This window comes from Varanus komodoensis, unplaced genomic scaffold, assembly GCF_004798865.1.
Source record: "Varanus komodoensis strain SLA01 unplaced genomic scaffold, ASM479886v1 scaffold2, whole genome shotgun sequence".
NCBI lineage: Eukaryota > Metazoa > Chordata > Lepidosauria > Squamata > Varanidae > Varanus > Varanus komodoensis.
This window is the reverse complement of record NW_025335568.1, coordinates 60,149,405-60,167,250: the sequence shown is the minus strand read 5'-3', so window position 1 is coordinate 60,167,250 and position 17,846 is coordinate 60,149,405. Positions and strand designations below refer to the sequence as shown.

The window sequence follows — 17,846 nt, the reverse complement described above, 5'->3', positions numbered from 1 at the left end:
CCCATAGATTTATATAAAGGCTTTGTGATATTGGTCATTTTATTTTTAATCCTTTTCCTACTGACATCTAATACAGCATTCACTTTTTCACAGAAGTTGAACTTTGAGTTTTCAATTAGCTCTGCAGCCCAAGATCTCTTTCCTAGTCAGTCACTGCCAACCCACAGACCCCATCACTATAAAGTTAGATTTTAGGGCTACAGGATGACATCTTCTTACACTGAACCACATTTGATGTGCCAAACGCCCAGCAAACTTCTGCTGTAGCTTATAGTGCCTCCAAGAGCATGCAAGACAGCCTTTCCTCACCTGATGCCTTCCAGATGTTGTTGAACTACAATTCCCAAGAGCACCAGCTAACATTGTCAAAAGTAAGGCTTGTTAGAGTTGCAGTCCAGAAAATCTGGAGAGTGCCAGGTCGGGGAAGGCTAATATAGGATTGTGAAACTCCACTGAGAAATCTGGAAAGAAAGGAAAAAAACCCCACACACACATTCTCGTTTTTGCATTTCACTATACATCCAGAAGTTAAGCTCTTTCTCATAGTGCTATAACTAGTTAAACTGGTTGGGTCTTTCATACTTTAAGAGGCCAAGCCATAAAACAGGTAGATGCAGTCTTTAAATGCTTTTCTGTTTGTCTGGCTATACTCCTTCCCCATTATTTTATTGTGTTTGTGTATATAGTATTTATTACGCTCTGGTTTGGTTTAACAGTTTTATCTACTCAAAACAATGTGTAATGAAATGTCAAGAACTACTTCCTATAACTAAAACATTGGAAGCCTACTAATACCACTACCATTCGCAAGGCTAAAAGGCTAGTGTTTCAATATTGTATTATTGTGTAAGCTGTCCTGAGTGCTTGTCGGAAGGACGAGATAGAAATGTTTGTAATAAATAAATATACCACCACCGACTGAAATGGAGCTTCCTACACAGGACAAAGTGACAGTTTGTCTCTCCCAAGTACATGCTTACATGGATCTCAGATTCCCATGAACAGGAGAGACTTTCCTCCCAGTTGAAGGATTCCTGGAATGAGGGGACCCAAGTACTGCTTCTCAGAGCATCATCTCTCCAAGGAACTAGGAACCCAAGTTTCTACTTAAAGAGGAAACGCAGAACTAGCTATGCTGGATGGGTGGTACTGGTTTTATTTGGAACTTGGAGTGTATGTCTTGGTTGCCTTGTTATTTTTTCTCCTCCCTCTGCCCTTCCCATCATAAATTTTCTTTAAATATTTGAACATACAGTTGCAGCATTTGAAAGGTGAATGATGCTAACAGGTGACTTTTATACAAACGAATAAATAAATTTGCACTAAACCCTTTCCCATATGTAAGACTGCACCCTTGCTAAAGCACTCCATGTATTCCTAGGATATTCCACAGGGTTTCGTTCTGTGTTTTCTGGACTGTAGGCAAGGATGTCTGAAGCAATTTTTTAAAAATCTACCACTGGGGTGATGGAAGGGGCACTAACAGGAAGCAGCTCATGACACCTGGAGCAATCAGGTGAGGCTCAACCTGTGGTGGAAGCCAATCAGCATTCTTGGAATGCAGGGAAGAATAATTTTTTTAAAACATGGACCACCAGCAAAGAAATCGCACTCTCCCAGGTCTCTACCAGGTGTCTATTTACTGCTGTCTTCCTCATCCTGTTGTCCTCCAGATGAGTTGGACAGCAATTCTCATTATTCCCAGCCAGCATGGATAACAGCTGGGAATGATGGGGCTTGCAGTTCAATGCACCTGGAGAGTGCCAGTTTGCAGAAGACTGATTTACCCAATTTGCAGAAAAACTGTTGGAGCTCTTCATGCCTGGGTGTTTTCTTTGCTTGGTTTTTGCTAACCCCAACAATTTGTTGTGGACTGGAAATGATTCTCACCTCACTATGCACATGTAAGAGTTATATTCCAGTGAAGAAAGCATACAAAAAGAACAATCGTTAGGTCACAGCTGACAAGTTTATGTGAAGTTTTATCATACAAATTTGACCTCCCTTTTCATAAAAGGCTTCTAATACAAATACAGGCCAGAGAGATCCCCAGCTTCCTCCATTCTGCAAACCATCTGACCCAGTCTGTGTGTATGTGGGAAGTAGAGAGGTAGGGAGAAAAAGAGTTTGATCAAAAATAGATACACATGGATTTTCCTGTTAAAATACAATAAAGCACATGGTTGGGTATACAAAATCTCCAAAGACAGACAGTCCTTAGACACATACGGATAGTAACAGACCAAATATGCCTGCAAAATCCATTTTAAAAAGAACGTTCAGGATTTTTAAGAGGCTTTCCATCTTATTAGCGAGAATACCATATGGATGACATAGGTCAGTGTAACGGCAAAGGCGAAAACCTAGAAAACAAAGGAAGGAGATTTAGTCTCTGTATTTGGCAGGTTTAGTTTGTGTGTCTATTTGTGGGCTAGTTTCCCTCCTAGATATCCTCCTCCAGTCCCAGTTATGCCCCAATTTCCTGCCTGAGCAATGCATCTTGCTTCAAATCTCTCCTTTTCCTTACCCTTCACAAAGAGCTTTTCCACACCAGGCTGTTAAATCTGCAGTATTCACTTTAGGTTTCATCACAGAATTGAGATCCAAGCACTACACAAAAGTATTCCCTTTCCTGCTTTTTCTGCTAAATAACCTCTAGGTGGCAATGTAGTACAGCGGAAAAGCACAAATGCTCAAATTAAAAAAGAGGTTTCTATCACTTTTAAAATAAAATTCTGCATTTCCTCTGCTCTAAAAAAGGCATTTATTCAAACAAGTTGTTTGTACTAGTCAAAGGCCATGATAAATACATCAAATGTATGCACACAGACAACAAAATAAAGAATTTCAAACAATATAAATATAAATGGATTAATATACTATGAACAGAAATTCATCTTTAACTTCTCCCTCAATTTCCAATAAAGTTTATAGCAATTTTGTCTAATTCTCTCTTCCTGATCTTTTTTGCTGCCAAAGCAAACAAAGCAACTTTACATGTCACATAAGTATTAAACAACTAAAGGAAAAATAACTGTTTCTGCCAAGGCATTCCTGTATCCATATGATAGCAAGGGCTTCAAGGATCTCTCTCTGGGATCAATATATGCAGGACAGTTTAATAGGTACTATGTCTTCACTGTGATATAAATCATCGATACATAATCTGCATTCAAAAAGCACCTAGCTATATCACCCATCCAAAACTGCAGTTGGCATAACTTGAAATCATGACTCAATAAAGGTGTTTCTAAAGAGAGTGGTCACCAGTGGTACAATATAAGTACCTTAGTTGTGCCCGTTCACAGGACACAACCTTCACATGGTTGAAAGAGAGCCAGAGACCTATTGCTGGGAATGGTGGGGACAAAACTGTAAGCAAAGCTACAACCCTGCATGAGCAAACCTTTGAGCTAGGAACATGCTTCTCTAGTAAGGATCTTCCAGCCACGCAAACGATGATGCATCAACAGAACCCATACACTTTACCATTACACTGTTTATACATATTGCAACATTAAATGCTGCTGTCACGGTTACACACAAATGTAGACGTTAAGGGTTCCACTGAGCCCTCAACTTCATCAGGAACAGTCTTATTGAAACCAGTGGGACTGTCTGACTTCACCCAGAGAAGCCCCCTGGGTCCGATGTGTTTTGGATTTCAACTCCAAGAAGTCCTCTCTGTGGCCAAAGGAGCAAACACTAGGGGTTGAGATCCAAACCACCTGTGATTGTCCAGCCAAATGGGGCATAAAGCACCTGGAGGGGATGGTTTCACCATGGGTACCAGGTGTCCCTACAGACTTTCAGATGAATGCACGTAGATACAGGATGCTGCGCACTCACTCCTGTCCATCAAGTTCAGTGTACACGGTCTGAGTGCCTGCACAGGGTTCAAGTGGATAAAGGTTTCTTTCCCTGTGCCCAATGCTGTGATCTCGAGTGCAACAGGAAGCATGTGCTTGAGGCAGGAAATGGAAAATATCCTGAGCTAGCAGCTCAGGGGATGTTGTGGAAGAGAGCTCCTCTCCCAGGTCTGATTTCTGGGGTTGTGCTCTGAAATACAAGTGTCCCTTTGTACGATGGCAGTGACACACTGCGGGCATTGGGCGGCTACCCCAGAATTCTTCACCAAGCCCAGCATAAGTTGTGGCTTTTAAACATTATGCAATGAAACTGACACCATTATGCCAGACAGATAAAAGGAGGTGTGGAGTGAGGAAATTGGTCTCTACAGATACATTCCTGGTCACCACCCCACATCTTCATCTTTAAGACTTGACTAGGCATTTCGACCACAATCGAGATACCAGACAGTCTTCAGCATGCTAGCCACTGACAGCTTCATCCTCCAGGAATGTGAATAACCCCCTTCTAAAGCCATCCAGATTCGTAGCTACCATTGTATCTTGTGAAAGTGATCTCCTTGATCTAACTATAAGCAGTGTGAAGAAATCCATCCTTTTTATTGTCCTGAATTTCCCACCAAACAGCCTTATGGATGATCCTGGTTTCTAGTGTTATGGAAGACAGAGCAAAACGTCTCCCTCTCCCTTTAGACAATTTATAATTCTGTGCTCCTCTATCTTGTATACCCCAACTTGCCTTTCCACTAAGCCAAACAGTCCCTGATGGTATAACCGTCCCTTTTCGGGGAGTTACTCCAATCCTTTGCTCATGCTAGATGCCCAACTCTGCACTTTTTCCATCTCTACCACATCCCTTACCAGATATGGTGACCAGAACCATGCACAGAACTCCAAGTGGAGCCACACCATACCTTTGTATAAGGACAGCATGATCTCGGCAGTCTCATGTTCCAGTCTTTTCCTAATTATGCCTATCATGAAATTTATTTTCTTGCCACCAGCCACAGACTGGACCAACATGTTCATCTACCTTTCCTCCACAACCCTAAAAGCCCCTTTTAAGTCAGTCACTGCAAGCCAGAATATAGGCAATGTTGGGACCTTTGGGGACTGAATGTTGGGACTGAACCTCATCTGGCACTCCGATGTCCATTCTCCCAGTTTGGAGGGAACTTTCCCATGCTCCTCACAATCCCAGTTTCTTATAAGCACCCTGAGTGCCACCAGCAAACCCAGCCTCCTCAGAATTCACTTTTAATTCCTGGCCAGTTAGTTAGTTAGTTATATTTAAGACATTTGTGTGCCATCTTTAATGAACCAATCACAATGACAAGCATTGCTCCCAGTAGAATTCCCTGTGGGGCCCCACTGTTTACGTGCCTCCACCGAGAAATTAGGTAGCAGATGGGACAGGCATCTTGCTCGGGACCCTGGAGACACACTGCTAACCAGAGAAGACAGTACTAGGCCAAATGAACACAGGGGCTGGGTTCACACAACCCGGCAAACAACCCCGCACTGTCTCCACAGTGTGCAGACTTTTGGCTGCACTTACTGGTCAGACAATCAGGTGGCTGGTTGTCCAGGCAGCACAGCTTCAGAACGCACCACTGCACTCACCCAGCCAGGCATCCCAGTAGCCTGTGCGAGCACAATTCACAGCCTTTCCCTGTTCCTGAGTGGTCCTGAGGGGGCTTCCCCTCTGCGCCCTCCTCGGTATACTGCACGTCTGCAGTCACTCCAGCGCACGCAGCAATGTTAATTAAATGAAAATGAACTCTTTTCACTGTGATTCCTCCATTCTACCTCCATGTATTTTTGTGCCATCTCCCTGTTTCCAGGACATATTGCTCAGCCAAAAGGAGCAAAGCTAGCAATGATACATCTGTTGCTAGAGGGCTGAGGGCATCAACATCAACAACTACAAGTAGCCACTTCCATGGCTTCTCTTGCAAGGGACGGTTGTTTCCATGTCCGCAATGGTGATCCCTGGTTAAAAGGACCAAAGAAACCATGGCATTGTGCGGAGACCTTGGAATGCCCAAAGATCTTTGGACACTGGGCAGTAAAGAAAATAAATGGAGGAGGAGGTGGAGGAGAGAGAGAGCTCATTATCTCCATGGTTTCAGAAAACTCATCCTACCAAACTGGAACTCCAGAGCTGAGTCCAGGCTAGGGATGTTTGAGGAATCTGTTTTAGGGTAGGAATCCATCAGCACACAAGAGAAAGTCCACAAATGCTAGAGGGGTGAATTCCATGGAGCTTCAACCACATCCCTAAACTAGACAGCACAAAAGATCTACAATGGTAAACTTTAACGATGGCTTCTCATGTCATGCGAACCTGCCCAGAGCCTGACCATGTATAAGGGCCGCTTCCTAACAACAAGCCTCTCTACCCGAGGCATTCGTCATGTGCTCTTCCCTCACCATTCAGAGCTGTGTACTGGCTTTTTTGAAAATACCATGACCCAGAACTTTCTCTTCTGTGGGTAACCAGCAAATTATCTTAGAGCAGGGGAAATGCAAGAGTTAATTGTGAGCATGAAAGTGTGAGCTTCTCCTGCATATTTGCACTATTCCACTACACAACAGAGTATGTATTGTGAAAATTGCATCACAGGAAATCAGAAAAGGAAATGCTCCTGTGGAGTGTTCTGATCTCAATTCTGTGATGAAACCAAAAGTAGGTACAGTCAACTAATAGCTGATTAGCACATAAGGGAAAACTTAGGGGGCTTCCAGACAAGGCTTTCATAGGGTGAATCCATGGTCTCACTCACAGAATTTTACAGGAGGTCCAAATGGCAAGGTCTTCCATTTATAGCCCTCCCGTGTTTTCCCCCTGCTTCTTCCACCTTTCCTTATCACAGAAAATCCTTTAACAAGGAGATGATGGAAGAGCAGTCCAGCGCCCTATGACTGATTGTGCTCGGACCTCTCTGTCCAGAAGCAACTTTGCAGTCAATCAGGGCCTTCAGCTAAACACATAGAATATATAAACAACAGCTCAGAAGTGCATATACACGTATATATGTATGAGGTGATGCATGCATACATGTCATAACAGAAGGTTAGAAGAGGCATTTCATCCTGTGAAAGAGCAAAGAGGTATCCTGCCCTTGGCCCATGGATAAGATGGAATGCCTCTTCTTTATTTTTATTGATATTTATTTATTTATTTAACTTTGTATGCCGTCCAATTACTAACATTTCTGGACAGCTAACAGCATAAATACATTGACAACCCACTCTGGCTGCAATTAATAAAATACAATAATACAATTCAATATTAAAATGTATTAAAATATTGATGAAATAAAAAGGTCTGAACCTGGCACCGAAAAACAAATAACAACGGTGCCAGGTGGACCTCTCTGGGGAGTGCATTCCATAAGAGGGGCACCACTGCAGAGAAGGCCCTCCTCCAGGTACTCTGTCTCTTAATATCTTTCACAGAGGGTTCCCGGAGGAAGACTTCTGCTGCCAATTCATATCCTGCCTATTTTCCTTTCAAGGAACTCAGGGCAGCTTACATCATCCGCCTCCTCTCAGTCTTACCCACACAACAACAGTCCTGTGAAGTAGGTTGGGCAGAGAGCCTGTGACTGGTCCAAAGTGGGAAACCTGGAACTACTGAATCCCAGCTCCACACTCTTAACCTCTGATCCTAAAATGCTACTTGTCTGCTACAGATTCTGTTATTTCTTCTTTTTCGGGTCATCATCTTCTGCAGCTGCCTGATTAATCAGGGTACTTCAATAACAAAGAGGGGGGTTTTAAAGGGAGTTGGCCTCTCAAACATAATCTTCAGAATCCCAGCTCCTTCCTTCCTTCTCCCTAACGCTAAATCTAGAAAGCTGAAAATGGCCACCTAGAGAAAGGGCGGAACCCACGTGGAGCAGTGGTGGAGAATGCCACCGCTGCATCTCCTTCCTGCCAGTGGATGCATATCTACCTCTGAGTTACAAGCTTCTGATGCGCGGTGATAGGATTCCAACATACTTGGAATCCCAACATATTGGAATCCCAAATCCCAACCCTAGCTGTAAGATGTCAAGTATACTCACCACTGCTGCAATATCTATCTGGTAGTTTTTGTATGTTCCACCGGTCTTCATGAGATAGGTCACATAGGCTTGCAAAACGGCTGCACTCAAGTAAAATATGGAAGCGATGACATGGTAGAATGCATCCTGGAAAAAAGCCACCACAAAAGATCTAAGGAGCTTCCATAGAAGGTCTGGCATTCCCACTTGATACTTCCACCATACTAAATTTCACGTGCCTGCATCAGGCTGACAGGACATCAGTATTTAACAGTGCTGGTTTTACAAGACATTGTTAGTAAAAAATTAAGTGAATAATGACAGGGGATGCATGTGGTTTTCTAAGAAAACGGGGCTGGTGTGTTTTTCAAAAGCATGTAAGGTTTGCCCACTTTTGGAGAAGTCTACCAGTTGAGTTCCTGCAGAAGTCACTGATCTGGGCATACCTCTTCATGGGAACGGAGTACATGCAGAGAAGAAAATCCAGCCAGGTCTTCCAAGGCCTTATTAGTCATTCCCTATCAATAGTATGGTGTGAGGTAATGGCACACAAGAGGGCCTTCCTGATAGTTCCATCCACCCACTGGAACACTCTCTCCTCTTCGTTTTTCATAGCCAAACTGAGGATACTGGAAGCATCTGTTTCCACCTTACAACAAAGTGCTGTTTCCCATATGTTCAAGCTTGGGAATCATTGGTTTGTCTCAACGCAAATACAGACTGGTATAACTACTCCCCTGGTCACCACAAGTATACAGGAATTCATGCAGGCAAATAAATGAAATGATGTCCACATGAGAGTGTGGACAGAGGAGGGCTAGACCTTTTAATGCCTCCTCTGCCAGTCCACTGACTTTCTTCCATGCTGGCCTCTGAAGAAGTAGAAAGCCTTCCTCTCTGACCAGCATGGAAGCACAGTGGGCTGGTGGAGCAGAGGAAGACCCCAAAGGCTGCTTTCTTGTGAGCGGAGCCGGCTGGAGCTGGGGGTCAGACTAGATCGCCCAGGAGACCCCTTCTGACTTGCTCTGCTTCTATGTTTCTTCCTCTGCTAAATCACTGCATTTCCTTCTGCCTGAAAATGAAGGCTGACCCTTTCTTCATTTCTTCATGGAAATATATCAAGCTAGTGGATGAAAGATATAGTGGTCCATGACTTCTCAGCCAGTTCACTCGTTAGAAGGCCATGAAAAATTTTACTAAGTTGCTGGCTCCTTTGCAGGTTTGTAAAAATACATTTACAAAAATCTCAAGCTACTAAGTTCTCTGCTCTTGCACACATAAAGGCTGTTCTGCTTGGTTCACTTAGGAGGATCAGGATCCATTGTGTGAGTTAAGTTGGTTTGAATTTAATCAAACCACAGTCCCCAAGCTCAGGGATTCAGAATCCAGCTTATATCAGCATCATAAAGCAACTCAGCCCCTTTGTGCTGGTGAAAACCATGCAAAATTCTGCTCCAATTTCCATGTCATAAATGCACCTCTGAAACTTCTAGTCCTTCTGTGGGCTGGGGTCCACATTGTCCCCTGGGACCCACTGATGGAGACCCACCTACTTCCTCCCTGTGTTACTGCATTTCAACAGCAAGATGTTGGTCTGGAGGCAGAGGGAGACATTAAAACAGCCAGAGGCACCATACGGCTTGTGGGATTCTGTTGCTGCCTGGATGAGAACAAACAAGGACCAACCGGCCAGCACTGTGCTTCCAGAAGAAGCTGGCCAGTCACTTTTAGACACCCAGAAGGCATGGAGGCCGTGGGTGTCTAATTCATGCTTAGATACCCATGGCTGCCTAATCCATGTTTCTCCCCAGCCCTTGGAAGAAATGCCACCTGGCTCTTTAGACTGAGTAAATGCCAAGTTATAGGGATGGGCTTCTTATAGATAGCTGGGCAAGTCTTAATCCTATATCTTCATGCAGTTGAGTCTGCATCATCTGGAGCACTTAGCACCCCATTTTCATGGTGCACCATTCCTTTGTGTATCGCGCCAGTTCATCTGGCTCTTCTCTGAGTACCATCGGTGGGAGACACAAATGATTCACAAGGGAGAGAACCAGCGTCTCCACACTGGAATATCCTTCCAAAGGAGATCTGATTGGTCCCAACTTCATTTTCTTTTCAATACCACATTTAAATGGTTTGTTTTGTCCTAGTATTTTAAAACAAATATTATTTTAGAAGCTTAAAAAAGCTTTCAGAGTTATTTTACACTGAATTGGCTGTTGTTCCATATGGTGGTGGAAGAGGTCTTGTCTAATTTACGGCTCAGTGCAAACTAGGGGACTTTTATGCTGGGGTTGCTGTCAGTCTTTCATGTTACATACACTGCCTTTGAATCCTCCTAATGAATTTAAATGATACACAAAATAATAAATACAAGCCGAGGAGTGGGGTCAAGGGGTCAGCTGACGCATGAACGCATGGCCTGCATTTTGGGTGGGTCGGAGGAGATTAAGGGTGTTTTCGTCCCTCTCAAAAGACTTACCAGAGTAACCCAGGCAGATTTTCCACAGTGAGCACCACACATATACAGGAACAAAAGCAAGGTTGAAATCACGAAGCAAAACACGGAGACGAACATCACCCAGCCTTGACTCATGGGTTCAGCCACTCTAGTAGAAGCCACCAGGATCCAAACAAGGCCACCAAAAACCTGCAAGGCAAGGGGAAACAAGGTCTGCCACTGGGAAAGGCCCACAGAGAACCCTTGCAGGATGGAACCAGCTCTCTTCTGGAAGACAACTCTCTTCTCTCATGAGAGAGTTCAGCTACTGCATTTCCACCCCATCTCATTTTGACAAGCCGGTTTATGATGTGCGTCTCCACATGAGCATCACAACAAGCCTGTGAACTAGGTCAGACCAAGATTGGGCAACTGACCCAAGGTCACCCAATGAGTTTCACGGCTTCGTGGGGATTTGAACTTTGGTCTCTGCAGTTCTAGGCCAGCACTCAGTATTATCTAGGCCAGGAGCCTGGTCTAACCAAGCACCTCAACTCAGATTCGAGGATAGCTGAGGAGAAAAGAAACCACTCATGTGAAAGATCATTCATTGAATATAAAGTTGGAATATGGATGCAGGTTATCAATAAACAAGAAAAGGGGGGAAGTCCCTTCAGCTGCAGGGGTTCCCAATAGAACAGATGCCGCTTCTGGGGCCCTGGTCACCTGGGCACTAGCATGCCCAGTTCCCAAGACAGAACCTAACACGTAGACTAACAAGGAAAGGAATGCATAGATGTCTCCTTAAACTCTAGAAAGTGCCAGAAGCTACCAGTGGGGGCAGAAGACCCAGCTATCCCAATTGCTTTCTTCATTAAAAGAGTATATAAACCTCCTTATCTCATGACAGAGATATGGCAGGCATGGTGGCTGGTAGCTGGTGCTCCCAGACCTGTCCACCTCCAGTAGCTGGTGCTCCCAGACCTGTCCACCTCCGGAAATGAGGCTTGAGGAATATTTTTAGCTTCTGTTCCATGTGTGTCCTGTTTCACTGACTGCACCTTCCCAATACTCCACATCACCTGGGTACTGTCAAGTCCACAGCCCTCTGCACCTCACCTTTCCATAGTAAGAGTAGGGCCTCAGCTGGGTCAGCTGCTCTTGCCACTGGAACACCCCCAAGAGTGTTCAGAAGGCCGCTGGATTCCCTCAGTCGCATCCAGATGGTCACCCTCTGCTGCAGGAGAGGAATGGACGGGCCAGGGCAAGGGAGTTCCTGGGAGCCCCTCCACCCCAATTTTCAGATTACTCATCTCACAGCTTGGGGTAAGGAACACATCAAGGGGATGCTCCACTTCTTATGCTGGGGCAATGACCAACTGGGGCAGCCCCATGGTTGTCAAGGAGGCCATGCAGTCTTGTACTGGGGCTACAGAGGCAGCCTCATCATGGAATGGAAGTCATCCAGAACCACCATCCTGGGTCCTCCAACACCACTCTTGGGACCACTTCTGCAAGCTCAGGCAGGCAGGCTTGCTGCTGGGGAGCATCCCCAACCTGTCTCCATGACCCAGCAAGAGGCGCAGTCCCATCAAGCCCACTCCAAGGTGGGGTGGTTTTGTGGTCAGAGAGGAGGAAACATGGAAGCTGCTCACCCCGACCAGTCCTCCAGCCCAGGCTGGTGCTGCACCGAGTATTCAGATCAGCCCTACCCTGTTCACCAACCCAAGTCTCAGTAAAATATGCCAGGCCAGCCTTCTGATCCACAATTAGCAGCATGGGCTCTCTACTCCAACACATCTGGAGGGGGCCAGGCTGGGGAAGGCTGGCCTGTGCCAAGGACACATGGACAGGAGCTAACATCTGTTCCAGGTTGTTCTGGCAAATAAGGTGCAACTGGGTTGCCTAGTAATGGTCCAAGCTAGATGCTTCTAATCAGTATTTCTCACCCTGGCTTCCCAGATGTTGCCAAGTGCCTATAATTTCAGCCAGCATGTTCCACGCTCATGAATGACAGGAGTGGTGGCTAACAACCTCTTGTGCCCCTCCAGATGTTTTGGCCTACAGTTCCCATGAGCCCCCATCATCAGCTATGTTGGCTACAGCTGATGAACACTGTATGCCAAAACAGCTAGAAAACCAGAAGGCATCAACCCAGCATTAGATGAAGATATAACTGATGTCAAAAACCGCAGGGACGGAGGGGCTTCTATAGTGGAGATACAAACACTTAGTGACTTAGTGGAACTATCAGCAACACTAAGGAAGAATTAGAAGTGCAATCTTTTAGTGAACAAATGTCCATCCTTAAAAAAAAAGTCAGTCTAAATTCCTACAAAATCCCCAAATCCTCTTTGTAGGCACTGATGTTCACACCCAGGTGCAGCTGTTTCTGCATACCAAGATGGGCTATTCACAATGGCGCTACCAGCAAAAGAAACAAAGGCAGTATTGAGCAACAGACACCTTAACAGAGCCACTGTGCTCTGGTTGCATCACTGCTTCTAAAATATTCACCTTCTCTGCCTCTCCCTTCCCGAGAAAATGAGGGATTTCCTCTCAGTAGCAAAGCACAGGCTATGCATGCAAATAGTTCCCAGTTCAGTCTCCTGGTACCTTCAGTTAAAAGGATCTGATGGGAGAAGGAAAAGACCCTCTGTTTGGGGCCTTGGAGAACTGTTTCCACTTACTGTGGATTATATTGGGCTGGAAGGACCAATAGACCGACCTGGTTGAAGCAACTTTCTGCATTCCCATGAGAAGCCTCTTCTAGCCAATCCAGCTGCCAGGTTGGGCGACCTTGACTGCCATGCCAACAAGACAAAGAGAGACTAAGTCTGGATATCCATAAATCGAGGACCAACTCGGGGGCATACTTGGGGCTGCTCCCCACAACAGATTCAGCCTCCAGGGATTGTCTTTCAGTGAAATGGAGCCATCAAGCAAGGCCATTGCTCTGTTTGCAGCCACTGAAGAAGTGAGCTAGCAAGCTCCTGTACCCCCGTCTGTATCTCCCAGTTAATACATGCCTGGGCAAAGGCAATGATGTCATTAATACCTCACTTTCTATATGGGTCACTAGCATAGTGTCAGCTCCAAGTTTCTGAGGGCCTGTGGGAAGAGGCCCTGCATGGGCCCCCTTCTTCAGCAAACCTGCTGTCTCACTGCCATCATCTCCAGGTCCTCCTCCTCTTCACCCACCTCCTTCCGTGGCAGGGAGAAAGGCACTGAGCAGGTCCACAGAAGCATCTGCTGCCCCTTCTTCTCGCCGCCACCACCATCTGGGCCAGTGAGAAGCAGGTGGCCGAGCAGGTTGCCAAGGGAAGGGGAGGAGCAGGCTCACTGTCCCTCGTCAGTGGGCCCCAGCTGGCCGTGGGCCCCCAGCAGGTGCCCCGCCATGCCTTCTCTGGACACTGGCCCTGTTCAACCGTCAGCATCTCCAGTGGGTGGGAAAGACACACAGATGGTGCAATCATGTACCTCTGGGAATTCACTTATAAAATGGCACTGGACCATTTGCCCAGCTGGCCTGAAGCCAACCCCTTGGTGTTACAGCACTGTTAAAATATTTGCCATCCAGCACTTTGCTCACACCAACATTCCTTTGAAGCTTCTGCTTCTTACGGCACTTTCCTTCCCACCCTGAAAGGGAAGTACATGCAGCTGCACTCCTATGACCAAGAGGTGCTGCTGTGCTGGATAGACACACCGGCTTTTGCAGAGGGAGGGCACTTCCCAGGGAGGACCCAGAATCCGCAGGGCAGAAACCCAACGGGAAGGCCCCACGACATGGAATGCTTCTGGGGAAATGCTGTAGATCACTGAACAGCATAAAGAGTTGTGTGTGCCCAGTGGCTTGCTTGGAACCATTGTGCACATTTAGATAGATACATATGGACAGACGTTCAGATGCGAACCCATATTCCTGAGGGACAGCATCTGGCATTCTGTAGGCATCTTGAATTTATTTATTTAAGACACCATCCTGCTAAAAGCATCATAAGCACCCAAACTCGGATGTTTCCGAGCATCCCATGCAGAGGGGAAGGATCAGCACGGATCCTCTTTGCCTCCCCATCCCCATCCTCCCATCCTGTATTTTTGCTAGATTGGCCATTTTGCTAGATTGCTAGATTGGCCATTTTGCCCATCCCGAAACAGCGTTCAGAGAGGGAGGGAGGGAACCTCAGGGCCAAACTAGAGGTGACACCAACACAGCCCTAGGTATCACCCCTGCATTTTTAAGTGGGAGCAAATAGCAGGCACTGGGGCAGGGATGGCATTCCTCGGGAATCCTGCACACAAGTTTAACCTGTCTTCATCCACTATAGTTCCAACAAAATTAAACTCTACTACAGCCCAGAAATTACTGACCCTAGAAGGAAAGCTCTTATTGATGGAGGCTTCCACTGGGTAGAAGAGGAAATGGCTGAAGCTATGCAGTGGAAATCTCTCACACACATCCCATCCATGGTTGCTATGAACACTTTCCATTAAAAAACACCAACAGGCTTTAGGCGGAACAGGATTAGTGCTTTGTCTAAGTCTGAGCCTAAGCTAGTGACAAGAGAGAGCAAGAGAGAGCAGGAAACCAAGTGTGTGAGAGCAGCCGGGCTTGGCAGTCCTGAAAGACAGGTGGGGTGGAGGGAGGGTTGGTGACAGGCTGATAAACCGCTGAAAGAGGTAACTCTTAAGCAAGCTTAAAACAGGAAACTGTGAACAATCTGGGCTTTCGGTTACTTGGCGATACAAAGAAAATGATGTGTGTTGCATCTGTCACGTCACATCTGACGACTCCAGACTGGTCTTTCAGTAGCCGCAACCTGTTTGTCCCGGCATGAATTCAGCAGACAAGCCCTGGCATGAATTCACCCACAGGCACGCGCCACACACCGAGGTGTGCCAAGAGTTCCAAACCCGCCGTAGGCAATGACAGGCATGCACAGAAGAGCAAAGAGAGGCCTCCAACTAAAGCAGAAGTTGCCTGAACGTTTACACGGCTCCGATTGAGACAGACAGCTTTTCTACGCAAGGCATTCATGGCGTGCCTGTGATTCCTCGCACACGGATACTTGCAGGTCATTCCGTGACACTGTCCTCCTCCGAGACACGCTTTCCGGACACTTTGGCAACTCTTTCTGGCATGGGGACAACGCAGTCTTTTTTCTGGAAGCCACTTGCATTCACTACAGAAGCCAGACATAATTTCTCAGTTCTGCTCTATGCCACAGTGGCACTTTGTGGTGCGCATGGAACATGGAGGAACATACGGAAAGGCTGAGAGGAAAACCCCTAGAAAACGCCTTGTGTGAAAAGCCTGCTCTTCTTCCTTCTGTGCAAAGGCCCAGAGTCGCTGGGATTGGCACTCAGGGCATGCATGGTTGTGCCTCTGCCAAGGGCCTGTGCCCCAGCAGGGGCCCACCGAACGGTGTCCCCCCAGCGTGTCCTCCTCTTGACCTTTTTAACTCGCAGGTTCTCTTGCCTTTCTTCTCAGCTGAGACAACGGCCGTGGCGATGAGCAAGAGCAGCAGGTTCCGAGGCCTGCTGGCCGGCCGACTGCTGGTCGAGTGTGTCAAGCAATGACGAGTTACAGAGTGAGGAGCAAAGCAGTCGGTAATGATGGCGATGATGAGGCCCATTGTGGGCATCTTGCCCAAGGCTCTCCTGGAGCCAGCCCAGAGAGTTGTCCCTGTGACAACAGGAGGTCCTCCTGAGCGGACAGAGCTAGTTGGGCACCACATGTGGAGCAAGCAATGAACAAGGAGTAGGACTGAGGAATGGCCAGGTGCATTCCTTTGCATCTACCAGGGGAATCAGCATGCAGGGCAACAGAATCACAGGACAGAAGAGCTGGAAGAGGCCAAAAAGGCCACTGAGTCCAACCCTCTGCTCAGTACAGGACTCCAGGTCAAAGCATCCCTGACAAAGCCTGCATCTTGAAGGCTTCCAGTGTGGGAGAGCCCACCACTTCTTGGCAGCTGGTTCCACTGCCATACTGCTCTGACAGTGAGGAAGCTTTTCCTGATGTCCAGCCTGGGTTGTCACAACTTGAATGGATTATTCCGTGTCCTACACTCTGGCATCAGCAAGAAGAGATCTTTAATTAACGTCTGTCTTAAGGAGGCCTGAGGATGGGGGACATTCTCTGCCTGACCCACATTCTAGAGGTGCAACAAGACTAAATGTGATTATGGTAGCGTTTAAAGTCACCTCACATCCATGAAAGGAGCATTGAGTTATCGTACGTCATGTCAGCACCAAATGTTGCCAGCTAAGCAGAACAAACACTTTGGGGAGGTTTTTGCTTTCTGAATCACTCTCAGTAAAGTAGAAAATATATTCTTTTACATTGTTTTCAGTGTTTTTAATTTGGGTATTTTTATAATTCTAATATTTTACAGATTTTGAGTTAACTTTTGTGTATTTAAATGAATGTTTTAATTGTATAAGTTTTTAATGTGAGTAACTTTGAGTCCTAACACTGGGAATAGGCTGGATCGAGGAGGAAGAGGAGGAGAGGAGGAGATTTAAAACCATCCATTGCTTTGTTATTACCTTACCCTTGAACTCTCTTTTGTGCAGGCATGTGTATTGCATAGCATCAGTGTTCTGGCTGGATGGGGAGGCCAGAAAGCGGAGAAACTGCCTTAAACATCAGGTCAGTTCGTCTTTCCCAGTATTGCCTACAACAGCCTTCCCCAAGGTGGAGTTCTGGACATCAACCCCCATCAGCCCCACCCAGCCAGGGCAATGGTCAGAAATGCTGGGAATTGCACACTAAAACACAGGGAAGGCACCGGGTTGGGGAGGGCCGGTCCTTGATTGGCAGCAGCTGCAGACAGAAGAAGAGCCACGCCAGATCACACCCTGTCTAGTCCCACGTTTTGCATAGCGGCCAACCTGATGCCCACAGGAAGCCTGCAAGGAAGACCAAAGCACCTTCGCCCTCGTGTTGCCCAGCAGCTGGAACACAAAGGCAGTCCATTTCTGATCCCGAGTGTTATTTGCTTGCAAGAAAGATTGGGGTCAAGTCATCAAACTGTGCCATGAAAGGTGGTACCTGAGGTGCAATATTCTGCCTGAAAACGATTGCAGCATTGGGGACTGGGTGCCACAAGAAGCTAACAAGCTCAAGCTGCAGCAGGGAAAAACGCAAAACTGCCCAAGACCAGCAGAAACGGGAAGAGCAGGCTGTGTGAGAAGCCTGACAACTAAAAGGAAAGTTTGGTTGCCTCACAAAGGCTAACTTGAAACGAGGGCTGAGAGATGAGAAAAGCACCAGCCTCCGAGATGAGCTGGCTATCTTTTATTTAAGGCCAAGATGGAAAAATATTTCGTTCTCACAAAGAGCAGGGAGGGGCTGTCACAAGTGTAGTGCCACATGGCTAGTGGCCATCCGGTGCCTCATCCTCCATCCACGGGTTCCAGAGAAGGGTCTTTCCCATCCGGACATGCTGGACTTTGAAACTACGACCTTCTGCC

The 17,846-nt window shown here is 46.5% G+C and overlaps 1 protein-coding gene across 1 annotated transcript in view; it reads right to left on the bottom strand.

Moving 5' to 3' along the window:
• Positions 1-2,234: 2,234 nt before the first annotated feature.
• Positions 2,235-17,846, bottom strand: part of MAL (mal, T cell differentiation protein) — a 29,269-nt gene continuing 13,657 nt past the window's right edge. The window contains exons 2-4 of the mRNA XM_044429368.1: positions 10,407-10,574; positions 7,943-8,068; positions 2,235-2,363 (exon numbers count right to left, since the gene is read on the bottom strand). Of these exons, the coding sequence (XP_044285303.1) occupies positions 2,289-2,363; positions 7,943-8,068; positions 10,407-10,574 (369 nt within the window). The 3' untranslated portion in view covers positions 2,235-2,288. The remainder of the gene's footprint in view (positions 2,364-7,942; positions 8,069-10,406; positions 10,575-17,846) is intronic.